The sequence below is a fragment of the Siniperca chuatsi genome, linkage group LG4, assembly GCF_020085105.1.
Source record: "Siniperca chuatsi isolate FFG_IHB_CAS linkage group LG4, ASM2008510v1, whole genome shotgun sequence".
Taxonomy (NCBI): domain Eukaryota; kingdom Metazoa; phylum Chordata; class Actinopteri; order Centrarchiformes; family Sinipercidae; genus Siniperca; species Siniperca chuatsi.
The window spans coordinates 13,599,681-13,614,500 of record NC_058045.1 but is presented as its reverse complement, the minus strand read 5'-3'; the positions used below and the strand labels follow the sequence as shown (position 1 = coordinate 13,614,500).

At 40.7% G+C, this 14,820-nt stretch overlaps 2 protein-coding genes across 4 annotated transcripts; one reads left to right on the top strand and one right to left on the bottom strand.

Moving 5' to 3' along the window:
* The first annotated feature begins 1,658 nt into the window (after positions 1 to 1,658).
* Positions 1,659 to 7,744, top strand: bbs10 (Bardet-Biedl syndrome 10). Its single transcript, XM_044194661.1, has 5 exons — positions 1,659 to 1,771; positions 2,869 to 3,017; positions 3,464 to 3,663; positions 3,748 to 4,728; positions 4,870 to 7,744. The coding sequence occupies exons 3-5, from the start codon at positions 3,473 to 3,475 to the stop codon at positions 5,681 to 5,683; spliced, it is 1,986 nt and encodes a 661-aa protein (XP_044050596.1). The 5' UTR covers positions 1,659 to 1,771; positions 2,869 to 3,017; positions 3,464 to 3,472; the 3' UTR covers positions 5,684 to 7,744.
* Positions 6,833 to 14,035, bottom strand: cd9a (CD9 molecule a). 3 transcript variants are annotated; one of them, XM_044194663.1, is made up of 8 exons: positions 13,816 to 14,035; positions 10,723 to 10,825; positions 10,485 to 10,582; positions 9,936 to 10,010; positions 9,534 to 9,635; positions 8,205 to 8,294; positions 7,874 to 7,957; positions 6,833 to 7,743 (listed from the first exon to the last, which is right to left on the bottom strand). In XM_044194663.1, exons 1-8 carry the CDS (start codon positions 13,882 to 13,884, stop codon positions 7,678 to 7,680), a joined length of 687 nt encoding a protein of 228 aa, XP_044050598.1. In that variant the 5' UTR covers positions 13,885 to 14,035; the 3' UTR covers positions 6,833 to 7,677. The 3 variants fall into 3 exon arrangements, with proteins under 3 accessions (XP_044050598.1, XP_044050597.1, XP_044050599.1); XM_044194662.1 differs by having other exon boundaries at positions 9,918 to 10,010; positions 13,816 to 14,001; XM_044194664.1 differs by lacking the exon at positions 13,816 to 14,035 and adding an exon at positions 12,217 to 12,375.
* Between the last annotated feature and the right edge of the window lie 785 nt (positions 14,036 to 14,820).

Genomic DNA, 14,820 nt, shown 5'->3' with positions numbered 1-14,820 from the left:
CAGGACCACAGAGAGAGAGAGCAGGAGAGGTGGAGGAAAACAGTGAGGTAAGGAAGAATTTTTGTTATTAGCCAGTTCAAGAAGAGTGAAGGTGTGTGAAAGCTGGATCAAGAGAGAGAGAGAGAGAGAGATAGGGAGGGAAGGACAAGATAGGGTTGGGGTCGGAATAGGGGGAATTGCAGCAGTGTGTGTTTGGTTGAATGTGTTCTTTTCTGTCCATTCAGGTCTCATGGGAGCATTGGTGCTTATTTCTGACACCCCACCTCTTGTGACTTCTGTCACATCGCTACAGGTCACCCTCACCGGGCCACTGATGCATATTCATTAGTGTAGTGACATGGCTTTTTAAAGGCTCGTTAGCATAGTGAGAGTTCAGCAATAGAGGACATTTACATTCAGAGTGGACAGCTCTCAGTGTTTGCGCATCTGTACATCTGGCAGTAGCTGCAGAACTGTCTCATATTGTCTATGTATAGATGATGTTGCCTGATTTAGAAACTTAGGATATGGTTTCTGCAGCAACACAGAGATCAAGTTCTGGCCCCGCCCCGTTCACCTTGAGGTACCAGAGACGCACAAAGATATTGTACAGAAGGGACGAGACAGAGGAAAGAGAGGGGTTAGGGGATGAGCAGGGAAGAGGGAGCTCCACATAACCTCTGTCTGTGTCATATAGAAATATACACTCTGTATTTATTTAGCTTATTTTAGATCAACTGTGATTGTCACTCCTTAAAGTGTGCTGTTTTACTGTTTTTGTGACACAGTCAGGAGGCTAACAGATTCAAGCATATGTTGGAATCTTGAGGTTACATGACGGATATCTTTCTTTTTGGCCTTGACACATTTGTGTGTGTAGAAAATGAAGCTTTATTTATTTATTGAGGAGGTCTCATTGAGATAAATATCTTTTACAAGCAAGTGCAACAGCATCACAACAAGACAGTTCAGTCAGACAAAGCAGACATCACATACACAGACACTATTTAAAACTGTTACAAATATTACGGTGTAGTCCCTCATTCGTCTAGGAATGTTCCATCGTAGAAAAGGTTTCAATCATAGTCATCTGGACACTGTTTTCAGAATCAAGACGTTTCGGCTTGCATCCGGAAGTCATTCTCAATTGTGAAAAATGGTCTCAGAACTGAGTTCTGAGACCATTTTTCATGCTTTCCAAGTTTCCAAGCAAGCCATGACAGTGAGACAGTTTGCCAACATACACAATAGCACAATAACCCTGAAACTGAAACAGCTAAATGGAATTCAGCCATCATTCATGTTATTGTTTACACTTGTGCTCTTACTTTGACTTCTGTGAAAAAGGCCTATTGTGCTGCAAATTTGCTTATGTATTTTTCTTCACCTAGCACCTCTATTATTGGCCCTGTGAAGGCAGGGAGATTATGAAAGTATATATGATGTCCACAGAAAAATTGTTCATAAAAAAATCCAAAGTGGCATATAGAGTGACACAACACTCCATTATGCAGTAAGCACATAGTCACATCATAATAATCATAAATATACATTATGTAATAGTTTCACAAAAGGCCGTACAGCAAAGAAAATCCCTGCCCATTTACTTGGAAATATACAGAATAAACTACAGTATGTGTAACAGCGTTCATGCTTTTAAGGGATAGAAAAACAACTCATACCTCCACGCGCTAGGTGGCAACAGTCATATCTGGTCTAAATTACATCTACGCAACAAACCACAGAAGAAGCCTCGTCTCTAGGATACAGAGGAAGCGTTCCTGGACTGACTGTGAGTTCTCTCAAATTACAGCATTATGTTCTTGGGAAGGAATGTTTTTTTTCCTTCTGGTTTCTGGCAGCTCGAAATGGTGCTTTTCAGTTGTTTCTAGGGTTTAAAATAAGGTCACCTGAGCCGCTGTCGAGCTCACTGCATTGCTTCAGCTAACTACCTAGCTAGCAGATGCTAACGTTATCTACGTAACTTAGCTAACGCAAACATGCTAGTAGTAATCAGAATCAAGTTCGCCGAGTAGCTAGCGTAAGTAAACTACACTGAAATTGGTGATTCGCGCTAAGACGCGCTTATTTATAAGTCAAATGACACGACGACCATGACAGGAGAAGTACACAGCACAGGACAGGTCTTCACCAAAGTGAACACTGAGAACCGCTTGGTATTAACTGTTCTGAGAAACGTAACTTTGTGTAGGATCTGCAATAGAGTAGAGTTGTAGAGTTTTTGCTGTAGAGATGTATTCGTGGTTGATGGACATTATGGCTCAGTGCAGCCACAGTACATACAGCTGGTTACAGGGTAATCCACTGAAGCTTAGTTAAATGTAAAGTCTATATATAAATTGTACCACAGCACTTAAATAAAGTCTGTGACAATTTGTATATCGAAAGCTAACATAAAGTCTAATCAAACATTTGTAATTCAGAAAATACTTGGAGGGTTTACATTTCACCCTTACATTCAACTGTACTATCCTGAATAATGTCTTAGAGCATAATAAAAAAATAGAAATCACTGTATGATAGAGTGGATATATACAGACAAACAGAACAAATTTAAAGGAAAAACCTGAATAAAAGAGTGGAGAAACATATCAAATGCAGATGCTTCGTGCACCAGGGTTCACTAAATGGTTTGGTGAGTTTGAAAGTGATGTGAATACAGCCTTTACAGTCACCAGATCTCAACCCAGTTTCACACCTATGGAAGATTTTGGACCAATGTGTAAGACAGGGCTCTCCATAAAACCAAATGATATAATATAAACTTTAATCTTCAAATATATTTAGTGATGTCTGTGACTGTCTCTGATGCTATATGTTCTTTTATGTCTGGCTATGTTTGTTTATCTTTCTATCTGCTGTGCTCAGGTCTCTCTTGCAAATGAGATTACCGTAATGAGAATATCTTGTGGAGGAATGGTGTTCATCCCTCCAATAGAGTTCCACTGACTTGGCAAGGAGCACTGAAGCTGCGCTGGGGGCTCGTGGTGGCGTGACTCCATACTAAGACACTTCATGTTGGTTTTTCTTTTAATTTGTCACCCATCTGTATATTATACTGTGAACAGATACTACTGTAGAAATGATTTATTATGAATAAAGGATGCTCATTGTGTGAACTGCAGTTGAAAGTCAGGCTGTTTTAACACAGTAGTAAGTCATATTAAAACATGGCTCTTCAAATATAAGCAAATATTTAAAATTGATGGGCCTCCCATGGGCCAAATATTGGTAATGTACAACTCTGCTGCATACACAATATGATTTATCCTTTCATGCCCACTTGTAGTGTTTTGAGCCAATAATATTTGCATGCCTCTGTTATGTTCCTTTCTGCTGCTTTTCACAATGAGCCAAAAACTTATATTTGGACATTGCTTGTTAAGCTGGGTCTGTGGCTTGTTTATAAAATTTCTATTTATTTTTTGCAATTAATTTAAACCTCAGTCTGTGTGCCTTCCAGGTTGTGGGGATGCTGCCGGTGGAGCATCTTAACCTGGACCATGTTCTGCAGACTGTGTGTGTGTTGGAGTCAGTCGTCCTCCGCAGTTTTGGCCCTGAAGGAGGGCAGGTGCTGTTCACCCGAGACACAGGACAGGCGATGTTGAGCCGCAGTGGGACACGCATTCTCACAGCACTACGACTGGAGCATCCACTGGCCAGGTAACACAGACACATCTACTCTTTCACTATGATACTCTTTGTCAGGTGACATTTTTTGATGTATTTGTGTGTTTTTCATTTTAGGATGGTGGTGGAGTGTGTCTTGAAACACAGCACTATAACAGGCGATGGATCCAAGACCTTTATCCTACTGCTGGCGTCAATATTACGGATGATTCATACAACAGCCTGCAAGGAGCCTAATGTGTCTCACACCTATAACTCCAGGGAAGCAGCAGAGGCTGCCACTGCCAGGCACTTGGCTGATGAACTGCTGGCATTTGCATTAGAGGAGCTGGATGATGTCATTGCTATGGGAGTGGTCCCGTATGGATGCTGTCTTTCGTGGGAGGATTTCACAGCAAAAACACCATCACCAGCTCACACAAACAATCACTGTGTTCAAAAGCTGCTGGCATCATTCTTTCATTCACGTCTGGGTCGCACCCACTGTGACTTTATTAGCGACCTCACCTGTGAACTGCTCACTCACTGGAAGTTTAAAAATGACCTACCTTCCTTATCACTTCAGTTTGTAAATGACAACTTGCCTGCATTGCATACACCTGTATCAGGCTTCCCTATTAGTTGTTCACGTTTGATTGAGGGGCAGGTAATTCACAGGGACTTTGCTACGTCCTGCCCTCAGACTGACCACCAGCCAGTTAAAGCTGTAGTTTTCACTGGGTACCTGCAGCCAAAATTGCTCAGTGCAGGAGAAGTGCTGGAGCTGGGATGTGGAGAGCAAGGGATGGAGGGGAATTCAAAGAAGGAGAGAAGTATTGTGCAGTTTAGTGCCTGGGCAGAAAGGTCTCTAGAGTGTGTCATTGCAAACCTGCAGAGTTTGGGTGTCTCTGTGCTCTTTTCTGCAGTCAAACAGTCTGCTGCTGTCCTGGCTTTAGCTGTGCAGGCAGGGATGTGCATTGTGGAGTGTGCCAGTGAAGATGAGCTGTCTCTCTTTGCCCAGCTAAGTGGGGCCACACCTGTCTCAGACTGCTGGATGATTGAACCAGAGCATGTTGCTACACTGACCTTTTGCCGACCAATACTGCTGGGAGCCCATAGGTATGAAAGTGCTTCTCTCTTTCTCACTCATATACTGTGTATATTCAAAATCACATATATACATACAAAGAATTACTTTAATTACTGGTGTTTTCTTCATCTGGTTTGATTAATTGTTAATTTTTTTTTTCTGCTCCACAGGTATGTCCATGTGGCTTTCCATGATTCAGCGGAAAGGGTCATGGTCAAACCCTGTAGTCTGGTCATTTGTGGCCCAGGGGAAGGGCAAACAGACCAGTATGCATGCGCGTTTCGAGATGCCATCCGCATGCTACTTTCAACTTGGGAACCCATGGGAATGACTGCAACTACAGCATCCAAGAGGACCTTTAAGTCAAACAAAAGCACATCGTTACATACAGGCAATCAGATCCCTAATGCACCTCCCTTCCAGCAGTGTGTGTTGGAGCCAGGCTGTGTTATACCTGCTGGTGGGACATTTGAGTTTCTCTTAAACCATGCCCTCCTACAACATAGCCGCACATCAGTTCCTGATGACACAAGTATGGGTATCCCTGCTGTTTCCCAGCTCTTGGCAAATGCTCTACTGAGCGTGCCCCGACAGATTTACTCCCACAGTCTGCGAAGTTTCCTGCAGACTCAAACCAGACTCTTGTGTTTTATTCAGAATCATTCCCACCCTTTCAGCCTTGTATACACACAAGAACACAACACAATCCTCATACAGGGTTGGGGTAAAAATGAATTTCCTCTAGAGGAAAATAAACTAAGCATGCATTGTTGCAGAGAGGCTGTGTCATCCAAAGTTTTTATATTGGACTCGGGCCTTGAATCTGTCTCCTGTAAATACCAGCTGCTTCTGGCTGTGCTGCAGTGTGTCTCAAGTCTTCTTCAGGTGGACACGGTGCTGCGCACGCACACAGCTTTACACACACAGTCACGCAGACTTGCAAACATTTCCTGGGAGGGCACAGAGGACGAGGCTGAGGACTGAGATTGTATTGTGTCCCAAGATGAAAGCCATAAACATATTTTCTCTCAGTACTTACTCCCATTCAAAAGTTGGAGGAAATAATTTTCTCTTTAATGCAGATGGCCACTGCAATTTTTGTATTTATTGTATTTTATTTTGCCTTACTGCAATACTTCTACTGAGATAGTAAATTACATTTCATGGCAGTACTGTTGTGTGGTGCAATTTATAGGCCAATAAAATGTTACGGTGGTTCTGTACCATCCTCTCCTGAATCAAGGCTAGCTTTGGCAATAACAGTAAAAAAGAAAACATCAAACTATTCAGTGTTAATCTCAGTACAGAATGTGCAGTCATTATCAGATAGTTTAGTCTTTATCTACTGTGTGTTAATGTGAAGTAGTGTGAGTGTGGAAGTGTTGATGTTGGCCTCTTTCCTCAATCCTCATCATGGTTCCTATTTTTTTCAACATTTCTCTTATCTCTGTTTCCTGGTCTCTCTTCCCTCAGCCAGTACACATTCTGTTATATAAAAGACATACACACAGAACCATCTAACAAAAATACATATCTTTTTTATAATCAGTGTTATCTCCATAGTGGGTGACGGGTGTCTGAGTGGGCAACACCCGGCTGTCAACAACCAAATCAAAGTGTACTTCCTTGTGCTATAATCAGAGGAACATTCTATTCTCACCTCTTTTGGGGGAAATTATGAGTCATTAGAAATTAACTAGACTCACTACCATACATAAATATGTACTGTTTACTGTCAACATTGTGACCTAGTTGCATTGTTGTTTATGATGGGATAACTCAGAAACAAAGACAGTTCTTGGCTTTGTTTGTGCTTTGAATCAAACTCTACATGAGTCACACTTGATGGTCACAAATATCAAAGGGGAAAGCTGAGGGGAGTATTCAGAATGTTTTTTTTTCCACTGCGCACATGGAAAAAACCCTGAATGTTGTTTTCAGTCTTATCAAGTCTCCCACGCCCTTCTAACCCTTGCATGTCCCCTATATCCTACACAGCTAAATCTAACATGCCAAGCAGAGTCAATTTAATTGTGAAGATTTGCTGAGAATAGGCCTAATGAAAAATTGCAGCTCATCTGACTGTTGCACTGTGTGTATGTGAGTGATTGCCATAATATAATAGCCTCAGAGTCGACTCAGTTAGTTTGGTTTATTTGGCTTTTTTTTTGTCTCAAACAGTGCATATGGTACAAATCAACCCAATCTCTGTAAAATGAAACGGACATTAGAAAATACACCATCAAACCGCATCTACCAAACAACCACCTAAATGTATAAATCTTTTACAAATAAAAAAAAAGAAAAGACATTTACAAAATGTGACAAAAAAATTAAAGATGTTTTTAGAAAGGGTAAGTTAGGACATGGAGAAAGAAAGGTAAGGAACAAATAGAGGAACTGAAATGCTACTCTGATACCAAGCTGGAACAAACCACAGGCACCACAGTTCACAGCTCGGCATTCAACTGGCTACTAGTCGCCATGGCTTGACTTCAGTGTTGTAAGAAAAAGGAATTATAGAATTTCATTGGCTACTGCTGTATTGTGCTGAAGTAGTGGTGGTTGCCTTTTTATGGCCCAGGTCCATGACTCGTCTTGCCAGTAGGTGACTCCAAGTGAGAAATGTGATCAGTATACAATATGATCTTTTGTTTAGATAATTAGCAGTTCACAAACACTAATTTCAATCAAATGACCACTAAATTACACATTTCTGTACTATATTGCCACTGAAGCACAGAGCACACCCATTCTATAGTTGGGCCAAATAACCACATTGCATCTATATAGTCCAGGAAGGTGGGCCCAAGTGTCACCAGCACAGTTAGAACTGACGTATAATGTAATAATCAGAAATACCTACACCCAGCCTGGCTTAGGTTATCCCCCTTGAACAAGCAGTGTTTCTATTGGCAGTGGAGAATCGAATGACATCATGCAACATTAACAAGGACTTCAGTGTGTGATGGTGGGTGTCACACCACCTCCCGAGACTTCCTGATGGCGCAGCACAGGAGCATGCTAAAGATCATCCCAAAGATCTGTAAGAGACAGGCAGACATACGTTACTTGCGTGTTTGTGTTAGCTCATATCTTCACTGTGCTCATCCTCCAGGGCAGTAGACACTGGAATTTGATGAGATGATAAAGTTAAACCAACCACACACTTACCATAACAACACCGATGGTGATGCCCACACCTCCTATTATGTGTAGCTTGGAGTCAAACACCTCATCAATGGCGTCAGGACAGCTCTGCAACACACACGCACGAGTCCTTTCAGTTTACTCTAAACCTATGCTGAACATGACTTGTGGTATGGCACACATAACAGACAGCATGCAGGCTCCAGTAAACCATTGTTGCCATAGTAACGCCGCAAGAAGGCTGAGGGAATTAGTCTGCAAAAGGAAGACTGATAAACTTGTCCCTCGTATCTCTTGACTGAAGTACCTGACAGTGTTGGCATCCAATCTATAGACACATTTGGGGTAGTTGTACCTTAGTAATGAGCACCTCAAGTGGCTCTCCCCGGGGACAGGTGTCTTTGGCAGCATCTATTACAGTACCAGTTGGTCCACAACAGTTCAGCTGTAAACATACACAAAATCATACCTTTAGAGAACAAGATGACTTGCAGAAGGAAAAACACATATGTCTAACTGTGTTTTTGTGGTCATATTATGCTCATTTTCAGGTTCATAATTTTATTTTGGGGTTGTCCCAGAATAGGTTTAATTTTCATAAAACACCATATTTTTGCTCATTCTGCACATTGCTGCAGCACCTCTTTTCTTCCTGTGTCTTGAATGCTCCGTTTTAGCTACCGAGTGACTCATTTCACTTCTAGAGCGGTAAGTTATTCATTTGTAATTAAACTCATTTTAAATCTGCACTGTCTCTACAACACAGTAACAACTTGTATGTCCATTGACTGCCTGGAGGGTATCTAACATTATTTTAATTTCATATGTAGGTGTACCACAATTCGTGCATTATTATGCGTGTTACATAGGGATGCAAATGTTACGGAAGTAAAGGCTGGACTACAAGCTGTTTTCAGGCAGTTCAGGAACCGTGTTTTCTGTGGGAGAGGGTAACTCCCTTTGGGGTGGACTCTGGGCTTTTTCACTTTGACTTTGAAAAACCAAAATACATGCACAAAAAAGATATAAAACACAGTAAAGGAAAGGGAAAAGGCCAAGAAGCATAATATGACCACTTTAAAGGAATAGTTCAACATTTTGTTGAAATTTTAAGTTCCTCAAGTCCTGTTGTCACAGTGAGGTTGCCAGGCAACCAGTGGAGACACAGAAGTACTGGATGCATGTATAAAATGTTCATCAAGAAATAGTTACAGCACATAACTCCATCTAAAACAACAAATGACTTTTTTAACATTACTGTTTGTGCACAGATTCAACAAACAAGATATAACATGTTAATTAGTGAGCTTAGTGAGTGGGCTGGTAGGTGTGTTTTTGACCTTTGGAGGCTAGCTGTTTCCTCCTCCTTCCAGTCTTTATGCTAAGCTAGGCTAACATGGCAGACATGATATTGATATCGATCTTCCCATATAACTCTCACAAAGAAAGTGAATACGTTTATTTCCTAAAATGCTGAACTTTTCCTTTAAAACTTCGCATCATAAACATTATGGATAATACTTGTTGTGGAGAGTTCTGAAAAGTCTTGCTCGGTGACAAAAACAACTTCCCATGGGAATACATTGTATTTGCTTGAAAATACTTTTTGTGCAAAATTCCTTTTAGATATGATCTGAGTCAGTCTGAATTAGAATGAAGCAGAAATGGAGCAGATATCACTCACGCCGGTTTGAATCACTCGCAGTGATTCTTTAAGGCGCTCGTCTCCTGTTGTCTTAAAGTTATTGTAGGTCTGCATGTAGAACGTTGTGATGTCATTCACCACCTGCAACACAGGAGCAAACCAGGAAAAATTAATTTATATACATGATTTTACATACTGCCTTTTAAATCCTTATTGCAACATTTCATGTTCTTTTTTATAGTTATTTCTTTCACTTTGTTTTTCATTGCCGTACATGTCATTTTGTGATTTATTCTAGTTTTTGGCTTGTATTTTTTTCTACCTGGTGCTTTTTCTTATTGCATTGCCTCTAATACACTTCGTTATATATGTTAAGTGCTTTGTCAAAAAGTGTTAAAGTGTAAAATTATCAATGTAACGTACTTTAAACTTAAACGCTACCTTGCTTTGGTTGGAAAATCCCCAGATTCCAGCTGCGACCTCAATGGCAAATATGATGAGCAGAAAAAAGAAGAACTGCAGAAATGAAAGACAAAATTAAACTCATTGTGTGAATGTGTGCCTTCATGCATGCGTGTGCGCATGTGTGAACAAGTAAGGTCATTTGAGTGTAGCTGAACCCAATTTACATAGACTCCTCCTCCTGAGAGATTTAGTACAAGAAGATTAGGGCCAGACAAGGCAGGAGGGAGAGAGGGAGGGAGGCAACAAGTACAGGGAAATCTAGAGACTTCTCAGGCCTCGACTCTGTTCAGTAAACAATGATAAAGGCAGACATATTTCTTATTGAGCCCAAGGTCAGTCCATAATACACACTTGCTAAAGTGGGTTAACAAATCCAAGTGCTGCTGAGTGAGATCACTACGAAAACTTAAAAGACTCAGACAGAGAGAAAAAAAACTTGGTTTTAAAAAGTTGAAATTTTATGTTAGTTCAGTCAAAAAAAGTTAATATCATTAGTTACATGAAGAATAATAAAGTAGTACAAACCAGTCCCAGCATACAGGGGGACTCCTGGATGGCCCCACAACATCCCAGAAAACCCACCACCATCATCAGTGCTCCAGCTCCTATCAGGATATATACACCTACACACGCATACAGTACATTACAGATACATATGAGCATACTTAGTGTTTTGCAGAGCTCACATAATTCAAAACTTTGCTTAAACTTTGCTTAAATGATAATGGATAACGTTCCTGCTCAAGGACTGAGAGCATCTTACCTGTGTAAAACACATATGGAGAGTCTGTTCCTTCAAACAGGCCTTTCGTCTTTGTGTCTAATCTTAGCCACAAGCCTATAGCAAAGACAGCAGTGCCTGCAAGCTAAAACACAAAAACATGTATATTTTCAAATACAGTACTGCAATAACTTATTATAGCACTAAATGTATTATGCACACTGTATGCTTGTAGACTGTCTTTCTATCTGAATAGAAGTAGGACACAACATAGCTCAATATATGTTCAGACAGGAAGAATACTTTTCATACATATGCCCTCTCCATATTTATTCATATTTCCCACTTGTCAACTCAGTTAGCTGATTACGATTTCACTACACCAGTTAACAATTATCTCATCGCTGTCTGAATTTAAAACTCTTCTTTTCTCTGCTGCTTCCTGTTGTCATTTTAAATCTGCATTGACATGCATCTTACAGTTTTTCTGTTCAGTTTTCAGTCCAGGAAGAGGTTTCTGCAGTCCCCCTGTCATATCCAAATCTTCACCAACACCAGTATATGGTCTCCACTGGGGTAAATTCCTATTCTGGCTTTGCGAGGCTACCCATCGCGTATAAGTGATAAACTAATGATGGTGCCTAATCACAAAAGACTCATTCTATACTTCATCAGCAATTTCTATTGTATGTGACTATATATCAAAAGAACAAAACTTTGGTATTTATCTATACACATCACAATTGATTACCAATGTAGGATCACATTTCCAACAAACCCATTGAAAATTACACTCAGTGTTTCAACTCTTGATAAGGATAGGTCTGGAGACAGACATTTGTAACTCCTTAACCAAATCAGATCTTGATACTACAGTGACACTACTACTACACACATTGATGAGGAGCATTATATACTATAATGTGTATATGTGAGTGTGTCTGTGTGAAGTATGTGTGCATGTCCCTACCTAGAAGACAAAACCAGTCTCACAATCAGAGAAGAGAGATGAGAGAAAAAACAAGGTTCCTTCGAATGAATGAATCCATCAACACATAGCTGTATGCATGTTATATTCTGCATAACTGTACTGTTCTCAGTTTGCTCTTTTTACATAGCATGTGAACAAAATAGCATAAAAGTATGTACTTTACACTATAAATGCCATGATGCCATATTGTGTAATGTGCATACAAAGGCACTCACAAGCCTTATCAGCATAGACAGGTCAGTGAATTTTTAACTTGTAACTGTTATTCAAAGGGTGTACCTGTGTGTGTGTGTGTGTGTGTGTTTGTGTTTCTGTTCCTTCAACCGTTTTTCAATGTGTATACTTTCTCTTGTATAAACTTTTTTATGTTCCATGGTATGAACAAAATGGCAGATTAGAGCAAACCACCAAGCTGCAAATCTATAATACTAGTCAAGGAATCTTCTCCACTCCTCTCTCTCTCTCTCTCTCTCTCTCTCTCACTCTCTCTCACACACACACACACACAACAGAATAAGGCACAATGAAAAGTAAAGTACACCTACCCAGAAGAAAAAGTTGAAGACAAACATGAGATATTTCACACACATTATTCCCCCAGCGACAGCCATGCTGATTCTGTCTACACAATGCAACGCTATGAGTGTTTAATAACCAACTTCTTCCCAGGAGGAAGTGAAGCATAATAGTGTCAGTTAAAAAAAGATGGTGGAAAGGGAAAGCCTGTTCAATACCACGCCTTCATACAAGCACCTGATTATACAGTTAGGGAGTGGCAAGAGAGCTCGTTGTGTCTAAGACCGTTTATGTCTAAGTACTGCATGTGTGCAGGTTGTGTAGACATACAGGTTTTTATGATCTGGAAAGCAGCAGCACAGAGAGCTCTGTTGAGGCATGTTAAAATATCTGCCTAGCAGCATGTTTACTTCTCCAGTGTCTGAACTGTTTGTGACTACAGTTAATAGACTGCTCTCAAATATGACTACTTCCCATTCCTACTCCCAGAAGCTGTTTTTTTAATTTAAAGCAAGGTTTGTGAACCCTGCTCTTGACACAATTCTATACACTCTCGTTGCATCAGACTGAGCTGGCATCAGATAGCTGTGTCAAATGATTTGTAGTTGCATGAACAGGGTTATGACCAGTGTGCCACATCTTCACTTCCTGCTTAATCCACCTCAAATGCACTTATATATGGGTGTGAAGTTTGACTCTAAATGACAGACTAGAAATTGTTGATTGATAGAGTTACACTTTATAGTCACCTTATTGGTTTCTTGTGTTGTTCATCACTGACAATGCTGATTTTCTACAAGTTATTAACTTAGTGGATTTTTGCAGCTTTGAATCTTTTGAATATCCAAAATAGGTTGTTTTGCCTGTATCATTTGTCTCTCTCTCTCACACACACACTGTGGGAAACCCCTGTCTGCCCTGTAATGAATGGTTATCCTTTGTTCTATCTAAAGCTGCACAAATTATAAACGTTCATAAAAGGACAAAACATCCATCTGAAACCACACATACACACACATAGATCACAAACAAACGGACACAACAAGACACACCCTGCAGACTTAGTAGGACACAAATAGCCTATATGGGATATCCAGGATTCATTCATTCACACACAGACAGGCTGGCTCCCTGACATCCTGACATGCGCAGCTCTTCACATCACGTAACGTAGCAGAAGTCTTAATTATTATTATATCAGTCACATTCTCCACCACAATAAAGCGCCTCCCTCTCCCCGTTGCAATTATTAAAATGCCTTGCGCGCGAACTCCTGAGTGTAGCCGTGTCTGCGCGGTGGAACTGGGTCACTTGGCCACTGGGGATATTCTTCCAGCCCGCTCGGTCTCCACACGCATTGGGACACTTTTTGTTTAGTGTTGGCCAGTGCCAGAAACATTTCGAGGGTCACCTCAGAATATACTGAGATAAGTAACCGAGGCTGTCTGTGAGCGCTCGGTACGCTTCTGCATCTGGGACACCGTATAATTTCTTTCACTATAGTGACCTACTCACACACGAATGCGCATGCACTGAAAGCTCACACACGTTCACACACAGACACATTAAACACAGACAGGATGTATATTTTTCTTTGAGAACAATACATTGTCTCGCTTCAAACTCACCCAGAATACCAAGTTGAAGACAAACATCAGGTATTTGATGCACATCTCTCCTCCCGACAGCGCAGCCATGGCGGTACTTGAGCTATAGATCACACTTCTGCCGGTATCACCTATTCAAACTGACGCTAGAATAGAGAAGACCTTCTAAATAACAGTCAGTATGCAGAATGAGCGGCACTGCTACGTGCGTTGTGCTGTGCCGCCGGTAGTGGTCCGCCCCCACACACAACGGACTGCAAAGGCAAAACCTCCTGTAGCTTTTTTTCTCACATTATTCTTTAAATTTGTTTTCCCCTTTGTTTATTTAAAATAGCTCTACATTTTTAAAACTCAGCACTATTCTTATATTATTACTGCAGGGATATTTTGTGGGACTTTACGATGTCGACATTCTTTATGGCATTTTCGTGGCATTTTTATCACTGAAATCGAACTCATATTCTTGTATAGGGGCTTGGAATAGGGGCTTGGATTAGCATTTGTGACACTCAGTAGGAATTTCTATCAAGTTTTATTGCACTGCTTTAAATATTTAGTTTCTTCAAAATAAGATTACAGATTACTTTATTTTCAAATGGAAGCCCATAACTCTCATTGCCAAGGGAGCCTATATGCTCAGTGTGTGTCTTCTCTGCATAGTCGACAATTGAGCAGCAATGCTCTGAACAGCAGCCTGCAGCACCCTGGGAAGTGCGATGACGTAATTCTCACAGAATAAGAATAGCACTTTCGCAGATAGAATATAGGCGACTGTACATGAATGAACACGGTGCACGAGCATGCCCATCGCGAGCTACTTCTCTCCCAGGCAGACAGTACGCACGCACACACAAACACAAAGTAACCAACCTCCTGTTATTCAAAACACCAGTTTGACTATTTGTAGTATCATCTATCTTGGTATTTGTGTTGTGTTGTAGGTTTTGTTGTCTGCATCAAGCTTTCTAACCATTCCTGCTGCAGTGTACACCACATTTTACATCCACAGACAGGTAAAACAGATAT

Bases quoted from the DNA above. Each gene is read 5' to 3' on its own strand.
- bbs10 (XM_044194661.1), top strand. From the start codon at position 3,473: ATGCTGCCGGTGGAGCATCTTAACCTGGACCATGTTCTGCAGACTGTG. The intron at 3,664-3,747 runs GTAACACAGACA...TTTTCATTTTAG, and splicing joins CTGGAGCATCCACTGGCCAG to GATGGTGGTGGAGTGTGTCT. The intron at 4,729-4,869 runs GTATGAAAGTGC...TCTGCTCCACAG, and splicing joins ATACTGCTGGGAGCCCATAG to GTATGTCCATGTGGCTTTCC.
- cd9a (XM_044194662.1), bottom strand. From the start codon at position 13,884: ATGGCTGCGCTGTCGGGAGGAGAGATGTGCATCAAATACCTGATGTTT. The intron at 10,011-10,484 runs GTTTGTACTACT...TCATTTCTGCAG, and splicing joins CCCCCTGTATGCTGGGACTG to TTCTTCTTTTTTCTGCTCAT. The intron at 9,636-9,917 runs GTACGTTACATT...CCTGTGTTGCAG, and splicing joins AGGTAGCGTTTAAGTTTAAA to GTGGTGAATGACATCACAAC.